This window comes from Coenobita brevimanus, chromosome 74 (genome assembly GCF_032717465.1).
Source record: "Coenobita brevimanus isolate Jiangsu-jjx chromosome 74, ASM3271746v2, whole genome shotgun sequence".
Lineage (NCBI taxonomy): Eukaryota > Metazoa > Arthropoda > Malacostraca > Decapoda > Coenobitidae > Coenobita > Coenobita brevimanus.
Window position 1 is genome coordinate 9,030,930 of NC_137027.1, and position 20,402 is coordinate 9,051,331.

The 20,402-nt window shown below is 40.5% G+C and overlaps 2 protein-coding genes across 5 annotated transcripts in view; one reads left to right on the plus strand and one right to left on the minus strand.

The window, feature by feature from the left end:
* Positions 1-1,206: 1,206 nt before the first annotated feature.
* The window catches only part of LOC145407642 (death-associated inhibitor of apoptosis 2-like), a 43,075-nt gene continuing 23,879 nt past the window's right edge, over positions 1,207-20,402 (minus strand). The window contains exons 1-6 of one of the 4 annotated variants that reach the window (XM_080278505.1): positions 15,055-15,192; positions 10,626-11,414; positions 9,607-9,783; positions 8,409-8,554; positions 6,555-7,542; positions 1,207-3,810 (exon numbers count right to left, since the gene is read on the minus strand). In XM_080278505.1, coding sequence (XP_080134631.1) covers positions 3,617-3,810; positions 6,555-7,542; positions 8,409-8,554; positions 9,607-9,783; positions 10,626-11,289 — 2,169 coding nt within the window. In that variant the 5' untranslated portion in view covers positions 11,290-11,414; positions 15,055-15,192 and the 3' untranslated portion in view covers positions 1,207-3,616. Of the gene's footprint in view, positions 3,811-6,554; positions 7,543-8,408; positions 8,555-9,606; positions 9,784-10,625; positions 11,415-12,695; positions 12,718-15,054; positions 15,193-20,402 lie in introns of those variants that run through there. The other 3 variants (XM_080278507.1, XM_080278508.1, XM_080278506.1) reach the window with 3 other exon arrangements.
* The window catches only part of LOC145407645 (uncharacterized), a 73,288-nt gene continuing 66,209 nt past the window's right edge, over positions 13,324-20,402 (plus strand). The window contains exon 1 of the mRNA XM_080278517.1: positions 13,324-13,359. The gene's annotated coding sequence lies outside the window, so the exon portion shown is untranslated. The remainder of the gene's footprint in view (positions 13,360-20,402) is intronic.

Here is a 20,402-nt window from a genome sequence, read left to right on the forward strand (position 1 = left end):
CCTAAGCACAGGGAGGGTTGGTTTATTTGCTCATCACTGACCACTCTGCATTCAAGAAGGAAAGTGATACTGATGCCATACAAACGAAATACTGCAGGTACACTGGGAATCATAGGCAAGCCTTTGTCCTTGGCTGTATATGTAGTAAATTATGAAAGGATACAAAAACGGAGTCCAGTCATAATATAATTTACTGAATTATTACACAATAATGTATGTTGTGCCTAACCTGTGAGCTTTGTGCTGCAATAAAAATAAAGTTAATAATAGTTAACAACTATTCGTATAATGTACATGTAGTGTATGCAAAAAATTATATATATATATATATATATATATATATATATATATATAATGCATTTGTGTGTAGATAAAAGGCTTATATATAGTGACTAGACTGTGTCACTAACACTTGCCCATTACCTGTACTAACAGCATTGGATATAACTAACAATGTACAGTCCAGTGCCTCAGGCAGTAAGTGAAATGGGTCCACATCTCACCAATAGTAGACTACACTAGATAACATGAGATGTGTATCCCTACTTACGAATGCAGCTGTACATTACAGGTCAAGTTAAAGCTTTTCTTATGAATCATGCATTTGACAATTTTACTAATACCTTGGGCATCTAAATAAACATCTTGTCAGCTTGTCCTGATCAATTAGTAACTGATTTATCCACTAAATACTAACATGTTATGATACTACTGGTTTATTCATGGCAGCCTGACAGGTTTAAACAAGCCTGATAAACTGTCATTGCTCCATTACACAGTGTATTTAATGTGTATACTGTACTTATCACATGCTGATTATTTTAGTACTAAGTATGCCCAACATTTATTTAATAATTCCTAAAGAATATTAGTCAACAAATGGCAAAAATTTATCATTATTCTACCCCCATTCCATTATAAATGCAGTCTGTAGGATCCAGAAACATGAGCAAAGCACTAAAGCTAGAGAATGATCACAAGAGTATGCACTGATAAGAGCCTCATATGCACTCACTCATTACTCTTGCCTCCGTAATTCTTGGATCCACCCCATAGGCAAAATAGGTCTTCCACACAATGTTTTATTAAACTTTCTCACAATATCTGTGCCATGAGAGATTAAGACGCACGCATGCACATACACACACACACACAAACAAAATCCATCCATCCATCTCAATACTTGCTTCATCCAGTTGGTGTACCTTTTATTTCCATCATTTTTTTTTTTTTCTTCAATTTCCCAACCTCAACCGGCAGTGGGTTTTACCACATACTCATATACATATCAAACCACTATTAATGACACATTCATGCTCCCTCCCAACTCCAAATTTAGTCTCACATAATGCATGCAAAAACAAATATACACAGAGTGTATTTAGTTTGATAAACAAAGCTTGATCACATACAACATCAACTTGGGTGTTTGTTTTATACTGCACCAGTCAAAACAAACATCCTGAGGTAGGATCCAGAAACAAAGAAAAAGTACAAGTGGGATAACGGCAACAGCATACCCAGTGAAATGAGCCACACATCTCCCAAAATACCATGTGGGTCAATTATTATCTTTGATATATACTGTATATACATATGATTCATAAATACTGTACATATTTCTCGACATATAAGCCTTCAGCTTTACAGCTTCCCAGCAGTTGCAAAGGCAGTCCTTATAAGTCATAGATGTTCAAAAGTATTACTTTCCCCTGGCAACTGGTTTAGTAACTGGTGAGGAAACTAACAGATCAAAAGATATCAATGGAAATTTATTCATCATCAGCTAATCCTGTTGCCCCATGAAAAGTGTAAAAGCCCGGGGCTAGACAAAGCGGTTCTGACAATTAAGATGAGCGACCAGCCTTACGCATCACTGAGTGACATTACGCGAGCAATAAACCCCAACCACCCCTTGGATATACACCTGTACAGGCTCAATCTGACTGGAGTGCCTTAATGTACTCAGTAAAGCATCAGCACCATAATTTAGTTATATGGTTCTGTAGTAAATGATTTCCTGGTGTAAAGGAAACTATTTGGCTTGTCATTCAGTGTAGTCACCCATAGGGGAAAAAAAAAAAAAAAAAAAAAAAAAAAAAAAACGAAGCTGGAGTGTAGTCACCCGTAGACATATGGAGGAGGAAGTAACGAAGGAAGGAAAGACAGAAGAGGATGACAGGAAAGAAGGCAGGAAGAAAGGAAAGGGCAGTCACCCGAGAGCAGCACTACACCGAGTGCTATCAATTTACTGCTGACTTACTGCAACATAAAAAAGGAACACCAAATACTTTTTAACAAGAATTACTGTTACAGTACTGTACTTGACTGCATCACAAATGGAATGCCACAGCTGGTGGTTCTCAAGCCTACTGGTAATGTTTCCAACAACAATGCTTGTAATGATTCTGAACTGAGGGGACTGGGAAGGAGGGCAGATTCTCACAGATTTCAGGGACAACAGTTTGCACCCACAACTACCATTCATTATTTCCTTATTGGCCTTAAGACTACACTATAACTAAATATGCATACTGCTTCAAAAATCTTCAGTGTCAAGTGATAGCTATATACACATGTAGGCCTGTCATACTCTCAATTTTTATTATGTACAACACAAATGCCTGAGTATAACAGTGCATATAGATAAATACCTATTCACAGTGGGCAGCTTATCATGAAACACACTGGCATTCAGCATGACCCATAGACCTAATCTACATGTGGGCCTAACTTGGCCATTATCGTCATACTTTTCTATCAGCATTACAATGAAACTATCAGAATGTTATGTTTTCCTTAACACTGTTTCATACTAAATTTTCACCATAAAATAAGACAAATTTGGTAAAACAAATGGAACACCTCATGTATGTAAAAATCAAGGAAAAACCACTACATTCAAACCTCTATTCATACACAGCACAGCCATCAAAGAGAAGATTGGGTAAGTTAATGGATACAAGGCAGTTCTCATCACTTTCTTCAACTTCCAGATAATTGTAAACACTGTACTCATCTGCAATACTACACTGCTACCTGTTAATATTTTTTGCTTACGATGATGCGACAATCATCATCATGCGACACCATCACATAAAAAAAAGGGAAAGGGGGGGGGGGTCTGTACTTTTTAATATCAACTCTGCCAACTGCATCTCAGTTTTCAGTTCGAGTGATCAACATGTTATCTATGACAAAAAAATTTTGCTGCAACAATATTTCATTTACTTGCCAATAATCCATTTCATAACCAGACTGTTATAGAGTTTCATACTCTAATAACCTATATGTTAAGTTTTTGCACCCTCAGTTTCCTGCCAACGTAAGGTTGCTACAATACCAAATAATAAGATTGGTGAGGTTCCAATTAACATACAGAATGTAGGTTGACCTCTAAAATAGGCACCAGCTTTTTATAAGTGGATAAGGGAGTGCAACAGCGGACAACAGCCAGCAAGACATACAGAGCGTGTGCAGGAAAAGCAAGAGGCTAGCAAAAACCTCGGAATGCTTGTTTCCATTTCCCCCTTAGCAAAGGTGCCTAAGCTACTGCAGTATAAATACGGCAGCTAAATGGCAGGAAGGCACTCCATACATCAAGCACTCATGATATTCAGGAAAGAATAGGCTTGATAGTGAACTTGATATCATCTCTGCATATAGGGCACTGAGCCATGGCCAGGGCACAGGAAGCACAAGTCACCATGTGGGCACATGGCAGGAACACCACATCCATCTCTGCATCCATACAAACCTTGCACATCCGGCTCTCACGCAGTTTTTCCAGTTCCTCAACCAATTCTCGAGCTGAAAAGAAAAAAAGAAAAAAGTCAGGAATATACATTGGAATTATCATATTCACCCTGAAGCTTTTTTCCACCTAGATGAAGTGAGGCAGGATCCAGAATCAAGGAATGAAAAGTACAAAAAATGGGCAACTCACCAGTATTACCCATTAAATGAAACAGAGAATCACTGACATCATTCAAGTCCCCAGAATCCTATCTGCATCTCATATGCCTAACCATCTCCACATATTTTCTTCCTGTGCACTATTTCTTTAGAGATGTGCTGCATATACATCTGCTACTTAGTCAGTCAACTACAAAGATGATAAAAAAAAAAAAAAGGGGGGGGGGGGGAAGGGAGAAGGGAGGTATCAAGCCCTTGTCATGTGTTCCTCTGTTTACAATTCATCTAATCAATGCAACAGCTATCTCCAATGCCATCCTCATAAACTTCCATATCTCACTTATGCTCATTTATCATATTAATCCACCCTTTTCTTGGCTCAACACATCTCCCACAGCGAAACTTACATTTGCCCATTTCACCATCCATCTAAAACCATTCTATCCAAATTACCATACTACCAATGCACACCTACCCTAATATCAACAAACTTCCTTACTCCAAAGGTTCACAAACTGTTTCTTACTCTATCCAATCTGCAAAACACTCTATATAGTCCCTTTTCCAAGAGTCAAATGAGAGGCCAAGAAAAGTGGTAGAGGAGTGGTAGGGAAGAGGGATGTTATAAAAGTAAAGAGAAGGCTGCAGTATAGTAAAGAATGTAATATTCAAGCCTACTTGTAGTAAAAATGTGAGGTGAAGCTTGAGGTCACCTGTTTGAGAGGTGATGTTAAAATACTGAGACAAGGTCTGGAGTCCCCAAAAAGAGGTGGTCAAGACAGGGTTGGTGAGACAGGAAGCAGTATGAGGATGGGATGAGGAATCCAAATATATAGGACATGTAGATAGAGGAGGGGGAGGAGGCTAATAAGGTTTAAAAGTTACTATACATGATGAACAGGTGAGCAGAGTTGTAGATGTAAGGGACCATAAGGCAAGAGCTGGTGAAGTGAAGCAGTATGTAGCAGGTTGAGAAATAGTAAAAAGAGCCACAAAAGTATCAGGAAGAAGCCTTGGTCCCCATTGTTGTGTGTGTGTGTGTGTGTGTGTGTGTGTGTGTGTGTGTGTGTGTGTGTGTGTATATATATATATATATATATATATATAAAGCAGAACTGGGGGAGGGGGAGCCAGAAACAATTTCCATAATTTGCATGGGAAGGAAAAAGGCTCAACATGACTGCTGATATGAACGGACCGTGTGGGTGGAACCCTGAGTCTAAAGGCCCGGTCAACGGCCCGTCAGGACCAAGCTCCAAGCATACACTCCCTACCCTACCCAAGAAGGGATAGCAAACTAGCATAGTCTCCCACCAAAATGATGGGCCACTGGCTATTGGACGAGAGTCCTACCTCATAGCAACAGTGCCCCCAGATCTGAATGCTGCAGCTTAGCTGCAGTTCTGCCTCTGCAGAGATCCACACTGGGGTGGTGCCAAACCACCGAGATCCCCACAACTGGCCAGACCAGTAGCCCATGGGCACACCCTAATCCCTCCAAGTGCAAAATGCTAAGGGTCACTGATGAGAATTTAGATGAATGTGGAAAATTCCACTCTATTTAAGGCAAAAGACAGAACAAAGAGGATAGGAGAAATGGAAAGAAGCAACAGTAGAAAAGCCTTGCAAAATTAGCCTAGGAAGTGACGGGGATCAATGGAGAGGGAAGAGGGCAGAACGGAGCAAAAGCGCACGTGTGGCACCCATCTAACAACCAAACTTCCACACCCTGCAGAGTTCATTAAGGCACACTGCTATGACTCCCCCCAACATAAGGCCCCAGTCATCACCTCCGAAGCCCCTCCACAACAACAATAAGTAAGGAAACCTGGGAGGATTACATAACTGGAGTCACAAGCAACCTACTTCAAAAATAAACTTTGTTTACTCAATCATTATCATCACCCAAACCTCCTTCCCCTTACCTCATTCAATCTGAAAATAACTTAATCCACTTAAACAGACCAATCTTTAAAAAAAAAAAAAAAAAAAAAAAAAAAAAAAAAAAAGTACTATGGGTGCTTAAATTAATGCATAATTGATAAAAAAAAAAAACTATTGTGCAAGATTATATCCTACTGATCAGTATGGCTGGTAATGTTCTGAGGTGACTAATCAGTTACCATTTGAATGCTTGTATGATAATAGTGGAATTATTTGGAATTTTGCAAAAGCTATTATCAACACTGTCAGAATGGTCTGGGAAATGTGTGCATCAGTACAATTTTGACTGTACATACATACATGCCTCGCTAAAATAAACTCACTGGTCCATCCAACCCTTCATTTCCCCATCAGGAGCAATGGAGTCCTGGGCTACATTGCTCAGTCCAGAAATTTCAAGGAGGGTGACCAGTTGCTCACCCCTTTATGAAATTTGCAAGCAATTAATACAAACCACCTCTAGGATTTACATACTTTAGGGCCACATACAGCTAACGAACCTTAGTTGGTAAGATCTTCATGCATCTATATGGTAGTTAAAGTTAACCACTCAACATCATGAATGGTTTCCTGAGTTTCAGGAAACCACTTGGCTCCCAATCAGTGTTGTCACCTACATCATGTTCGTTGGATAATGGGTGCCTGAATCTACTGCTGGCACATTTTACAATTAGTGACAGAGCAAAAATACTTACATGACTGACTGGACATAGCACAGGGTGCTTTCTTGATCTTAGACGTGGAAGAATTAGTCCCCTCATTCTCATTTTCATCAGGTCCTTCAATCTTATTCTCTATTGTTTCCAGGGATGGTGGATCTGATGGAGGAGGTTTTAAAGCTCTCTCTGCCATGCCCATAACTTGATTGGCTTGAGTAATAGCTTCATTGGCTCGATTGACGACATCAATGGATTCAGTAACTCTTCCTCTAACCCGACCTACAGGTTCATCAACATCCATTGGTTCATGGTGGGAGGAAATACTAGTAGTAGAGATTCCTACTGGCATGGCCGTTATGCTCTGAGGCGATCGGAGAGAGGACAATGAAGAAACAGAGGAAGACGACCCTGATGATACTGATGGGGAAAGGCTGGTTAAGATCGATGGTTCAGAAGGCGTAGAATGTGCAGGAGATGCTACGGAGCTGACTGGGGTGGTCTCAGGATGAATGCCAACAGATGTGGGACTACCTGATCCAGCAGATGAAGTGGATACTTGACTATCTGATCCAGCTGATGAAGTAGAGGGCTGGGGTGACAGAGAACGATGTCCACTTGAGTGTGAGCTCGTGGTTTCTGACGTCCTTGCTGTCAGCCGACTTCCTGGTTGCAGGGCTGCCATTTTGGCTGCCTGCTCTCCAGCTGCTTCATTTTCAATTTCTTGGCTTGACCTCTCATTTAATGTCTGTCTGGTCTCCTCTTCCATGTACTGAAGAACAGCTTCAATACATGGCTCTAGACTGAAGAATGGCATCCCTGTCTGCTCCAGCTTACGACGCAAGGCAGCTCGCACCTTCTCACGAGGAAAGCCCATTACCAATACTGCTTTTATGATATCAAGTTCCATTAGTGGATCTAATTCACTATCACCAATAGTTGGCTTGGCTGAAGAACTTGCACCGCTACCAACACTAGGCTTGGCTGCTGGCTGAGAGCGGAGATACGGAGGTCGTTCACGTCGGACCTGCAAGAAAAATATTTAAATTATGTATTCATAATCCTACTCATATTTCCATCATTTGAAAAAAGATAGTCACATCAAAAAATTGTAAAGACATACTGACTATGTTGGTGCAGCCATCAACACAGTACTCAATTCATTCACCAATCTACCTCTTCAAAATCCACCCCAATGACATCCTCACTGCTTTCATCCATTTTTTTTTTTTCTTTCTTATTAACAGTTCATCCTAGTCGGTGGAAACTGTTACCACAGGGCAAATACACTATTAATAAACCCTGTCTACGCTTCTTAACAACGTCATATCTGCTGTCAAACAGTTAAGCTTAGTGACAATCTCTGAAGCAGAAATACTTATAACTGGGTTAAAAAAAAAAAAAAAAAAAAATCATACATATTGTAAGCATCCCTAATTCTACCAGCTCCATATTTTTTGAGCTATAAATTATTTTAAATAATTACCAGTATATCATGAAGCTGACCCCAAATGAATGCACTATAGCAGCAAGTTTGCTCATGTCTGACATTCAAGATATATACAGTATGTGTGTCTGCCTGCAACAAACACCTTTTTTTCCCCACATCTAGATGTTAGTCCTACACCAGTAACTTAGCTACTTCCATTAGCTACAATAAAAAGGACCTTACACAAAGCCTACTGAAAACTTCATGATGTTCTCTTTCATACTGAGTGAAACTGGCTAAGACAGTAAATATTTACATTTTTTGTACACCACAAGAAAGAAGGAAAATCTTGGCACTTGGCTGACAAGTTTGCTTTTTATAAAGAATGTTCTTACCCATTCTTTAAGGGCTAAAATGCCTAAAAAATAAACCACAACTATAATTATAAAATATAATACACTTACCTGGTCAATAAATTCTTGGCCTTTCTTCAGCAAGACAAAGTTGCAATCAGGATACCACCGTGCATGCTCCTTCCATGGCTCATCGTCAGTCTCCCAGTTTCGCAGTCCATTACCACAGTGGAAACATCGCACGTGGTCACTCAGGCCTATGATAAATATATCATACTTTCCACAATCACATTTACAGCAATCCTGGTGGTTAGCTAAATAATAAGCCACTGTTTTTCCTTCTCAGATTGCAAGTACAGTACTTTAGTTCTCCTACTGTTATAAACAGGCTGTTCACTCCAGAGCACGCCATTCTGCTCACTCATTAAGCCTACCTACGGAGGTTATACCCATGATTTCACACATGACACACTCCATCCCTTAAAATAACAGCAACAAATAATTCACTGACTATGATTTTAAATTTAACCCCTCTGGTAACTAACTGAATTTTACCTGTAGCAAAGAGTACCATGCTTAAAGCTAACTATGAGATCAATTTGTAAGTCTCGGAAATGGCTTCATACCATACTATGTACACAATTTAAGTAGGATTCAATTTATGAGTAGAGTTTCAAATTTATTATATACCGTACTGTACCATATAATCTGGTATATACTGTACTGTATATACTTTATATGTACCGGTATAATATATATATATATATATATATATATATATAATGGTATATACTGTACAGTGCAGTCAGGTCCCACTATTCGCGGCGGTTATGTATCAGAACACCCCGTGAATTATGAAATTCATGAATAATCCAAACCTGTCAGAGAAGTTACTGTACTGATTTCAAGTGTTTTAGCTATTCCTATTATCTAAAGACCCACTGTAACACCTGTATATGCATTTTATGACCCATTAATAGCTACTTCCTAAGACAGTACAGAATGATACACAAGTCCTTCTGGATACAGTCTATTATACTCACTATGCAATGATGACTATAAGAGTTTGCTGTGTGCTGAACAGCACATACCAATATAGGGTAACTGCAATTTAACTGTAGAGAGCAGTATTTCTCAAAGAAAGCATGCAAAAAAAAAAAAAAAAAAAAAAAAAATCACTTATGAACCACTAGGAACAGCTGATGCTGTGGGGAAAGCAGGAGACATCTTGCAATAATTTCCCAGAAAAATCCGCAAATGTGAACCCGTGTATAGTATATAGGAGTGGACTGTATATGCAAAAACATACCACAGTAGAAAAATCCAGCTTCAGCCAATTCAGTAGGCTTCTGCTTAACTAGGTCTGGCCATCTGACAAAGCTTGCCAAACGACTTTCATAGGTAAGGTAGTCCCGTCGCTTTGGTCCAGTGTGCTGAGGTAAACCCATGCTCTCATAGTTCTTGCAATTCTTGCTCGGTGGTCCAGCTGAAAGAAGATTCTGTTCTGAACTTAAATGTATACAGTGTCGCTGCTTGTTATGAAACATAGAAAATTTATAGGATATTGCTCTGAAGTTAACTACAAATACCTGTACCGGTATTGTTCAGCTGAAGGAAGCACTCCACTACAAGAGATCTCTTACTAAGACAGATTAAATCTGGCAGCTGCAAGAATGGATTAATCACTGTTGTTTTGGTGGGATTAAACACTTTTGTTTGGTTACATACTTCATTCTTATTTAGTTTAGGAGAGTTTTCAGCCTGGTTTAGGAGAGTTTTCAGCCTGGAGGAGTTATATACCTTCATTAACCATTACAATACTAGGCCAATACAGCTTTCCTAATTGAAGAAAATTGAAAGTGCCACAGCTACCAAGAATAACCTACAAATGGCACCCCTATTTTTTTCTGTTCTTTATTGCTATCGTCCAAAATGTATTGAGAGCAAGTAGCTACATTAAACTTGACTGCAAACTCTGATCTGCTAGCTTAGTTCAATTTCCAGTGTCAATTATTTGGAAAAAAAAAAGAAAGAAAAAGTCTGCAAGATTTTCAATATCCCTGGATGATGACGACTTCCTGCAGACTAATATCAATGGAGCTAGATGTGCTAGCTTACAATGGATTCATTCTTAGCGACCCTGACCCATTATACTGTATACAAGGAAACCTTAAATTCAACACTCAAACGGGGGAAAAAATGGGGATGGCCAGCAAATTCAGTTGTAAATATCATGGGCATAATCCACTGGTCTGAACTCACCAGACACTAGTGTGCTTGGTTAAGAGACTGCAAGACCAGTGCAGTAAAAAGAATTACAGCACTCACATTTCTCAGAGTAGGAACCAGGCATGTGACGAGAGCCAGTACCACAGACATCAACACCTGGGAATGCTGTGGGTGATCTGCTAGGAGAAATCCGAGAGATAATCTGACTTTGCTCCAGTGGTATGTTGCCCACAGCTTGGCCTGTTACAAAGGGACAGTGGGGAAAATGTCGCTGATGCTCCCCTCTTGGTGTGTCCCCCTTCTCCCACGCTCCAACAATCCCTCGGCAAAACACACACGCACAGTGGTCTGCTGTTCTCAAGTAATAAAAACCATCACGGGCCAAGTCTGCAGGGCTCAGCCATGACACTGGCCAGTCAATGAAAGTTTCTAGTCGTTCTTTCTCAAATCTAAGACTGTCATAGGAGGCAAACTTTTTTGATCGAGATGGTTGAACAGAACTTTCAGCGGCAAAGTTGCACTTAGGAATTTGCTCTTTGTGGCACCTATCAATGTCTGCAGAAGTGGACTTGGCTGCATCAATTTCTAAATCACACTTGAAGCACTTCACCACACTACCTTTCTGAGTGTAATAGAAACCTGACTTTGCCAGGGCAACTTTATCCACAGGAAAATTTTGGTTTCCATATGTAGCAACTCTGTACTGCTCCTCACATAGCATGCCTTTATCTGGGGTTGCATCACCCATTCTGCTATTTTTCATTAACTTTAGGAGGGTGTAGACAAGAAACTATAAGCAAGTTTGAACTCCTTAAAGTAACTGGACTGGATAATGTTGATTTCATAAGCTGAAGCTTACTGTAAAGCTCATCATTCACCAGCTGTCACCTGAAATGAAAATATTTCATATCAATTTTCAATAGAGGAATACAGTATATAAATTCTGATGAGACTAAAATCAAATCAGTTTAGCCTAAACTTTGTACCGGTATATTATATCCCCTTCATCTGTAGTACCAGGTACAATTTTGAGCTATTATATTCTTGTCCTCTCAAGATTGTATTCAACTTAACCATGTAAGATTTCTCACTACAATACAGGTAGCCTAATGGAGCTCATTTCTAACTCTTTCAACACCAGCTCTTTCTAAAGCTAAAAATTAAAAAATACTTTACATTAATAATAATAATACCAGTGACTGGTGGTTGTAGGAATAAACTATTAATATCACAGGAATGATATGGTTAACAATAGCATACAACCCTGATATACAACACAAAAGAAAGTTATTGCTGTGGAATGAGAATCTAGTTTGTCCTTAATACTTACAATGGTACAAGGAATACCGGTATTGGCTATACACCTGTACTGTACTGATGTTAAGGGAAAATCGCATATGCTGATACCATATGAAGAGAAACGGTAGATACTGCGAAACACATTACCGTATTACCTGTACTCTTACACGGGACATCTCTGGCATTAACTTCCAATCAATTCAGTTGGGAAACATAATGCAATCAGTATTACCTTCTAATGATCTGGACAACTTTAGCAGCCTAAAGGTATTCTATTCTAGCTAATGCCAGACGATCTTAATCGTTAGTCACTGGAACCCAAGTTATTTGGAATATTCCATTTTTACCATGACATATTGTACAATGTTCAACTCAGGCACAAATGCACGAGAACAGACAAATCTTCTTGATCCCGCAAAGAGGAAAATTGTGTATTTTATTAAAAACAAGGGAAACAAATTACTTCATATTTTCTTCCGTGCATTTGTCTTATGGTAGGAATAGGCTGAATCTCTGCGGTTTATACAAAATTAATTTCCAAATACTGGAACTCTCCAGCTTAAAATTTGCCAATAGTTCTTAAGATATGATTCCCAAACACTTTCCCAGCATTCATTCCCATTTAGGTTACGATAGTTTCCACGGGGTCAAGCAAAAACTGAGCTCGGATTTCTTGATTCTTTAAATATCCACAGGACCCAAACTGACCTCTCGTCCAATCACGTCAATCCCAGTACCCCGAGACACCACAACCGATACGTATCAGCGTCACAGAGGATTCGGAGTGCATAATATACCTATAAGGTCAACATGGCAGCACCACTACCTTACGGCGCAGAAGCGGGTGTGGCTTATCTACTCTTCACTCACCTTCAACAACGTCAATACTCTGATAAACAAACGGTTTACCTTTACACTGACACGACGCAGCAACTTTTGGAGAGATGCCTATTCCTGTACGTTAGAGGAAGCAAATGTTTGGAAGGAAAGACTGCTTCCTTAGTGATAGTCGGAGTCAAGATGGCGAACCTGCAGAGTTGCCAGGCTGCTAAAATTAACGCTAAACTTGTTCTGTAAAATGTTATAATACAAGATACAATGAACCCCCACAATGTCGAATAAAAAATGTTAAGACATGGATATATCACAAAAATAACCATTAAAAGGTCCAATATTTCGACTTATTTACGCTTCACAACGTCAAAATATGCTGCTAGATTGCTGTGAATGAAGTTGCGCTAAAAGAGCTAACTTGGTAACTTTTGTGTTATGAAGGCCTCAGGGTAGTTGCCATGTTAGCGTTTTGTACCTCGCTCTGGATATGCCTAGTTTTATGGTTCTTCAATTGTTTTAGCAACGTTATTTTATTTTAAGCGACTATCCAGAAAAGTTTGTGCTTAAATACTTTCTAACACTAACCAAGAGCAAGTTTAAACTGCATCTAGAAGTCTGTTTTCGCTAACAACCCGAGACTTATGGGATCATGGAAGGCAGACAATCGGGATCCGCAGACAAGACAGAAACACTCATTCAGGTATTTTATATGTAAGAAAATGTAGACAAATAAATGCATGTAACGATGTGCACTGGACTAAAGGTATACCCTCCCAAAAACGACTGGTGGTGGAGGTAATGTGATCGGAACCCATAAGAATAAATGAAATGTTATTTGATGGCAGAATAGGATAACACTACTTCCATACACCATTCACATTTTTCCCATGACTAGGAACATATATTACAATCCATCTCATAACAACAGCTCAGCCTTCCACCTAGAAGGTTAGCAGTTTTCGGTCAAGAGAGAGTAACCAGCTGTGGGCGGTTCTATCTAAGGGAGTGACGTCAAAGGGGGTGACTCGCTCCTTTCCTGGAATATCTCCGTAGCCTCCTTAATTGCATCTCGCAGTTTCCTGAAACTTTTTTTCCCCTCACAGTCTGCCACCTAAGTGCAAATGCTGGCAAACGGTATGTAAAAAAACTGGTCAATGTTGCATTTGTTAGTGATGGGAATATATATATATATATATATATATATATATATATATATATATATATATATATATATATATATTACAGTGAATTTGTCTAACCAGTGATTTCATGAAATCCCTAGTCAAATCGTGAAATGAATGCAAATTGGGATGGTTTAATTTAGGCTAGGTTAATCTATGCTGCGGTTAGGTTAGGGTGGGATAATCAAGGTTAAGCTTAGGTTAGGTTAAGCTTGGTTAGTCAGGTTAGGTTAATTTAGATGGACGCTTAACATCATTTAGCGTTCCTTTAAATTAACCTAACTAACCTAGTTTAACTTAACCTAAGCTTAACCAAGATTATCCCAGCCTAACGTAACTGCGGCCAGAATTAACCTAGCCTAAATTAATCCATCCCAATTCACACTCATTTCACGATTTGACTAGGGATTTCATGAAATAACTGGTTACACAAATTCACTCTCATATATATATATATATATATATATATATATATATATATATATATATATATATATAGATAGATAGATAGATAGATAGTTAGATAGAGTAAAAACTTGGGGGAATCCCTCAAATTCAGGCTTGATAGGAGTGGTTATCTACTTGATTCCAACAGAATGAACCTTTTTAAGGATGATAAGCACAAACCGGTAAAAAAAAACTAAAGCTAGCAAGCTAGATAGATACAAATTAAGCGCGCGCGTGCGTGCGTGCGTGCGTGCGTGTGTGTGTGTGTGTGTGTGTGTGTGTGTGTGTGTGTGTGAAAGCCACCTGATGCTTTCCAACTTGTATTGGCTTCTCGCACTATAAAATAATAATACTTAAAAAAAAAAAAAGGCCTGCAAAGCATCTCTCTTCTAGAAAAATAATAGCAAAGTTACATAAACACGTTAATGTCAAGATGCCTCGACACAGTGCACTTCATAGACCGGAAAAAACAGCCAGTGCGACAGAGAGGCTGGAAGAGGGACGTTTCAGAGCTGACCAGCTGCATGCATGGAAGACTGATGTACTGAATGACTTGAATTAGGGAGGTGGACAGGAGGGGAGTGAGAGTTTGTACTCAGAGGTAGATAGGTGTGTCATATCTCCCGTAATAGGGCAGAATGCTAGAAGAGAGAGAGAGAGAGAGAGAGAGAGAGAGAGAGAGCAGTGATTATGTGAGGGTAAACCTGTGTGTGTGTGTGGGTAGAGCAGTGTATAAACCTTGGTGATAAGAAACAAAAATAATATACCGCTTCGTTGTCGTTCAGTTGAAGTCACACTACTAGTAGTTCGTACTCGGCGGTATCACACTGCGGAACAATTCACAACAGCATCATCTTACTTCCTGTACGACACACTCAGGCTCGTACTGAACTCCACACGGCTGGCTATCTACGACTGAGGGTGTATGTTTGTGTGCGAGTGTTGGAGGGGAGCCGGATCCTCCCCTGTCCCTCCCCCGTATGTGACTCACTGGCTAGCTCAGGGGCGAACATAGCTATTATCTAACCGCAGCCTAACCTCAGCAAAACAAAACACGCCTTACATTCCCTCCCGCAGTTTAGTGCTGTTTGGAGTTTTGCATATTATTTTGTGGGTTAGAGAGGCTGAAGAAGGCTGGCAGAAGGGGGTTTTCAACTAACTTCAGTAATATTCAGGGGTACGCAGGTGGACATCCAGGTGATATATTAACTCTTTCACCTGACGACGTCGTTTTCTTTTTATTCCTGCTAGTGCCGACAGTTTTATCCAGTTGTAAATAAAAATTAGACTCGAGAAGGGAGTAAGAACAGCCTTAAAAAAATGGGAGAGGCGTTTCCATGGTTGAATAAAATGGTTTGGTAATGGCACGAACGCGATGAAAGGACGTCACACCGTTATAAAGGGCAAAGGGCTGGCAAAAATAAGTGTAGAATATACTGATTTCACCACAACTAATTCAAGAGATGCTATTTGTTTGATATCGTGTTTACAGTACTCCATGGCTGCTCTCAAATAACCAAGTATGTTTTAACACATCCATACAGTAATTTTCCAATAGCCAGTGCCAGACCATTATAATGCCCATGTGTTTAAAGCAAGTCTATCTATCTATCTATCTATTGCCAGATGCCTCAATCCCGTTCAGGGTGGCCACAAACAAGTCGCCTCCACGTCGCCCTGTCCCCCGCCATTTCACTGCCCTGCTCCCAACTCACACCCCCCTCTCTCATATACCTCTCCACCCCACCCCTCCCAAGGATGATAGACTTTGTGTATAGTCTTGATCCCTCCATCTCACCCTCGGCCTCCCCCTCCTTTTCTCCCCCTCCACCTCACTCACATATACTCTCCTCGTCAGTCTCACACCCTCCATCCTCTCCACATGGCCAAACCACCTCAGTGTGTTCCTCCTGACGCTTCCTATCACATCAAGTGCTATATGTTATACTATTATGTATTTGAGTCAGTGTCATTCTAATACCATTCTGTGGTTAATGGTTGTACAGTAGTGGGGGTATAGGTTGGTGATTTAGTAATTTAGGTTTCATTAAGGCAGGCAATCTTTTTTTTTTTTTCTAAGACTATATCTTCCCCAAGAACACGACCAACAATAGTCAATGTTACATACAGGTCCCGAGTTGCAGTAAACCGTTGGGTAAGCAAAATCTATGCCTGATTCGAGAACGGGTTAATAGGAACACTATAGAACAATACTTTTTTTGTCGCCTATTTGTAACCCCTTCAGGCCAACGATGTATTTTTTCTCACATTTCCAGACAATTTTAAAAGCTTGGGAGAGAATTTTCGAACTGGGGAGATTAAATATTGTCTTGACAAAGCTCTGTACAACCTACGGACGTTTACTGTCTTAAGTGAAATCGTATGACGGCAAAAAGAATACAAAATACGTCAGCGAATTGAACAGGGTATTGGATAAGCTGAATCTCTCTGCTCTTCACGTCAGCAACACGTGTACTAGCTTTACGAAATGTGAGAGTAATTCTTTGTCAATAGATCCAGTGGGTAAGTTGATTTTTGCAACGGCTTTGCGTTATTGGCTATACCAACAGGAAGGTGAACGATATTTGGAGTGCAATGATTTCCTCGTTACGTGGATGCTGCAAAGAGGAGCTGCATTACTTAGACATTAGGTAAGAGAAAAAGGTTAGTAACTTAAGAGGGCATTTATAATTTTGACCATATCATCATCATCGTCGTCGTCGTCATGGTCATCATCATCATCATCATCATCATCATCATCATCATCATCATCATCATCATCATCATCACATTCAGTACCGTAGCATAGGAGAGGGTGGGAGGGTCATAGGGTCACATGGCATCGAATGTCATAAGCAACATCATGGTAATATTCGATTATATATTGCATTTTTCTCCCTAGTATTACATAACCATATATTCTCTGTTTGAGGTATATTTTTTTCAGCACTGTTAATGGTGAGCACGTTTTCAGGTATGCATGTTACTTTACAGGGGAGCACATCCATTGGCGAGGTGGAGGGTAGGGTGGCGAGGCATAAATGAAAGGCGATGGTGTGGGTTAAACGAAGGGCAGACTGATGGTGAATAAGGTGACATGGAGGCGATTTATTCATGGGAGTAAGGCATCTGGCTATAGACAGATAGATAGACAGATAGACATCCCCAGAACGCATTGGCAGACATGCTATAGAACGTACAGACACCCTCCTCCCCGTGCGAAAATTTTAACTACGCTCTTATCCATGATCACTGTAATATCATCACTGCCATCATCATGTTTCTCTCTCTCTCTCTCTCTCTCTCTCTCTCTCTCTCTCTCTCTCTCTCTCAACCGCATCAAACAAGATATGAAACATGGCGCCTGTTACAACATACCACGGTAGTCACGGGCCTCTGCTTTCACGTGTCCACTGCCCTGACCCTCACCCACACTCCCCTCCACACTCTTACCCACACCACACAAGCCTTACACTCACACTCACATCCCCACCCCTATACACATCCCAGCTCATATCCTTATCCACATTTACACCCTTACCCACACCCACATCCCTGCCCACACCCCACCCTCACCCACATTCCCATCCACACCCACATTCCTAGCCATACCCACACCTTCCCCAGTCATACCCATACATTTATGCCAGTTTTCTCTAGCCATATCCATACCAGTAATACCCAGTCTCACTTATAGCTCCCACCCACTCACAGGTATACTTATTTTACTTCCACCCTCACCCACATCCACACCATCCACCCATACCCACCAGCCATCCAGCTACCCACCCGCCTACCCAACCAGCCACACACACATCCACATCCACACCAACCATCCACACCCACATACACAGCCACACCGGTCATCCTTTCCCATAACTATATCAATTTACTCCACCCACATCCTCCCCAGTCATCTCAGTACACCAACTACTCACATCCACATCAGTGTCAGTCACACCAGTCATCCCCCATGCCTATTCCAGCTACACCCAGATCCTCAGCAGTCACCAGAGTCAACCAATCACTCATATACACATCCACACCCACATTCAACCCACACCCATGCCAGTCATCTCCTCCCAGTTAGCTCTACCCACATCATCATCAGTCACCTCAGTCAACCAACCACTCACCCCCACACCCACACCCACACTCACACCCACATCCACACCTACTGTACACTCATACCTACCTCTACACCTACACATAAACAATCACCATATGTATTACCCCCTTCTGGGTGTAGGGATGGTGATGGAGAGGGACTCCTTCATGTGATGGCCCCAGTATGACCAGGTGACGGAGCTGCCTGATTATACAAATGTCCCTCAGCTCCCTCATCCCTCAAAAGGAGGAGGATGGACCGAGGAGAGGAGCCAGGCTGCTCTTTTTTTTCTGGGGTGGGGGGGTTCATTGGGTTTGGGGATTTTTAGAGGATGGGGAGACCGAGGATGAGACAGGATGAACAAGTGGAGGGATATTTAAGAGAGGCGGGTGTGCGCTGGAAAGAGGGTACCCTTATAACAGGTGAGGGCGAAGTGGTGACGATTTTTTGTGGCCACCTCTTGCAGGATTAGGGTGTCTGGCAAGAGAGAGAGAGAGAGAGAGAGAGAGAGAGAGAGAATGACCAGAAATTCCCTTGCATGAAAACTGGTATTGCACAGGGGGGTCATTGGGCTGTGTATTACTCAGACTGTTTGCACTGTTTCAGGTGTCAACAGTCCCTCCACGTGTCACACTAGTGAACCTTTCATTTAACCCTATCACTGCTATGGACCTGATTATGCAAACGTCCCTCATCCCCTTACCTAACCCCTGAAAGGAAGATGGTGGACTGCAGGAGGAGAGCAACTTTAGCCTGCGGTCCGACGATTCACGTTCATATGAGTCTGGAGTCACAACACCTACACCGTCACCACCATCACTATCACCGTCACCACCATCACCACCAGTATCACGTCACCACTACCACCATCAACAATACCAGTACCATAAAAACAAAAACAACAGACTACTGCTGCTACTACTATTTCTACTACCATTAAAACTACTACTACTTCTACTGCCATTACAACAACAACAACAACAACAACAACAACAACAACCACTACTACTACTACTACTACTACTACCATGAAGACATCTTAGCTATTTTATTCAGGCTAAATGGAGACTATTTTATTTAGATGAAGAAAACTCAAATATTCCAAATATTAGTCGACGCATTATTTCACCTCCTGACTACTACTGTTTCCCTCAGCTGAACAAAATAGTCTTGTGAATCGTCTGAATAAACCAAATTAAATCATCCATGGAAAACAAAAGGGTTCATGGAGTTTTGGTATATTTTTGTGGGGCCCAAGTTTGTTATTGGAAGCTGTGGGTTGTGATGATAAACAGGATTCTTACAGTAGCCGAGGCCTTGATGTCAGACGGGTCACAAATCACTCCTATGTCTGATTGCTTGGGATATGATGGTGCTTCTGTGTGTGTGTGTGTGTGTGTGTGTGTGTGTGTGTGTGTGTGTGTGTGTGTGTGTTTTAACTCTCCCAAAACATCAACCTTCACATGTCGGCTTGTGCTTGCGGATTTTCGAGTCTTCATTTTACGAGTACCTTCTGAAGTTTCCTCCAAACTTAAATAATAATAATAATAATAATAATAATAATAATAATAGTAATAATAATAATAATAATAATAATAATAATAATAGTATTAATAATAATAATAATAATATGGCGAGGTAGCAAGAATAATAAGTTAACAAAAAGTCCTCGTGCTATTTCTTTTTCATAATAATTGTTCTACCTTGGCATAGATTAATAAAATCGCCTTGTAAGACAGATAAATAAATAGACAGATCGACAGACAGACAGACAGATAGTTAGACAGATACACAGTTGGATAGATGGATGGAAATATGCTTCTAATGAAGGGGTAATGGAGATAAGACTCTGAATCTGTCTCGACAAAAGACGTTTCCAATACCCAACAAAATCACCTGAGAGTACCAAAAAAACAAGATTACAAGAAGAAAACACGTCATCTCACACACGTACCTATACACATACCCCTCCCCCCCATAAAAAAAAAGAAAGAAAAAAAAATCCCT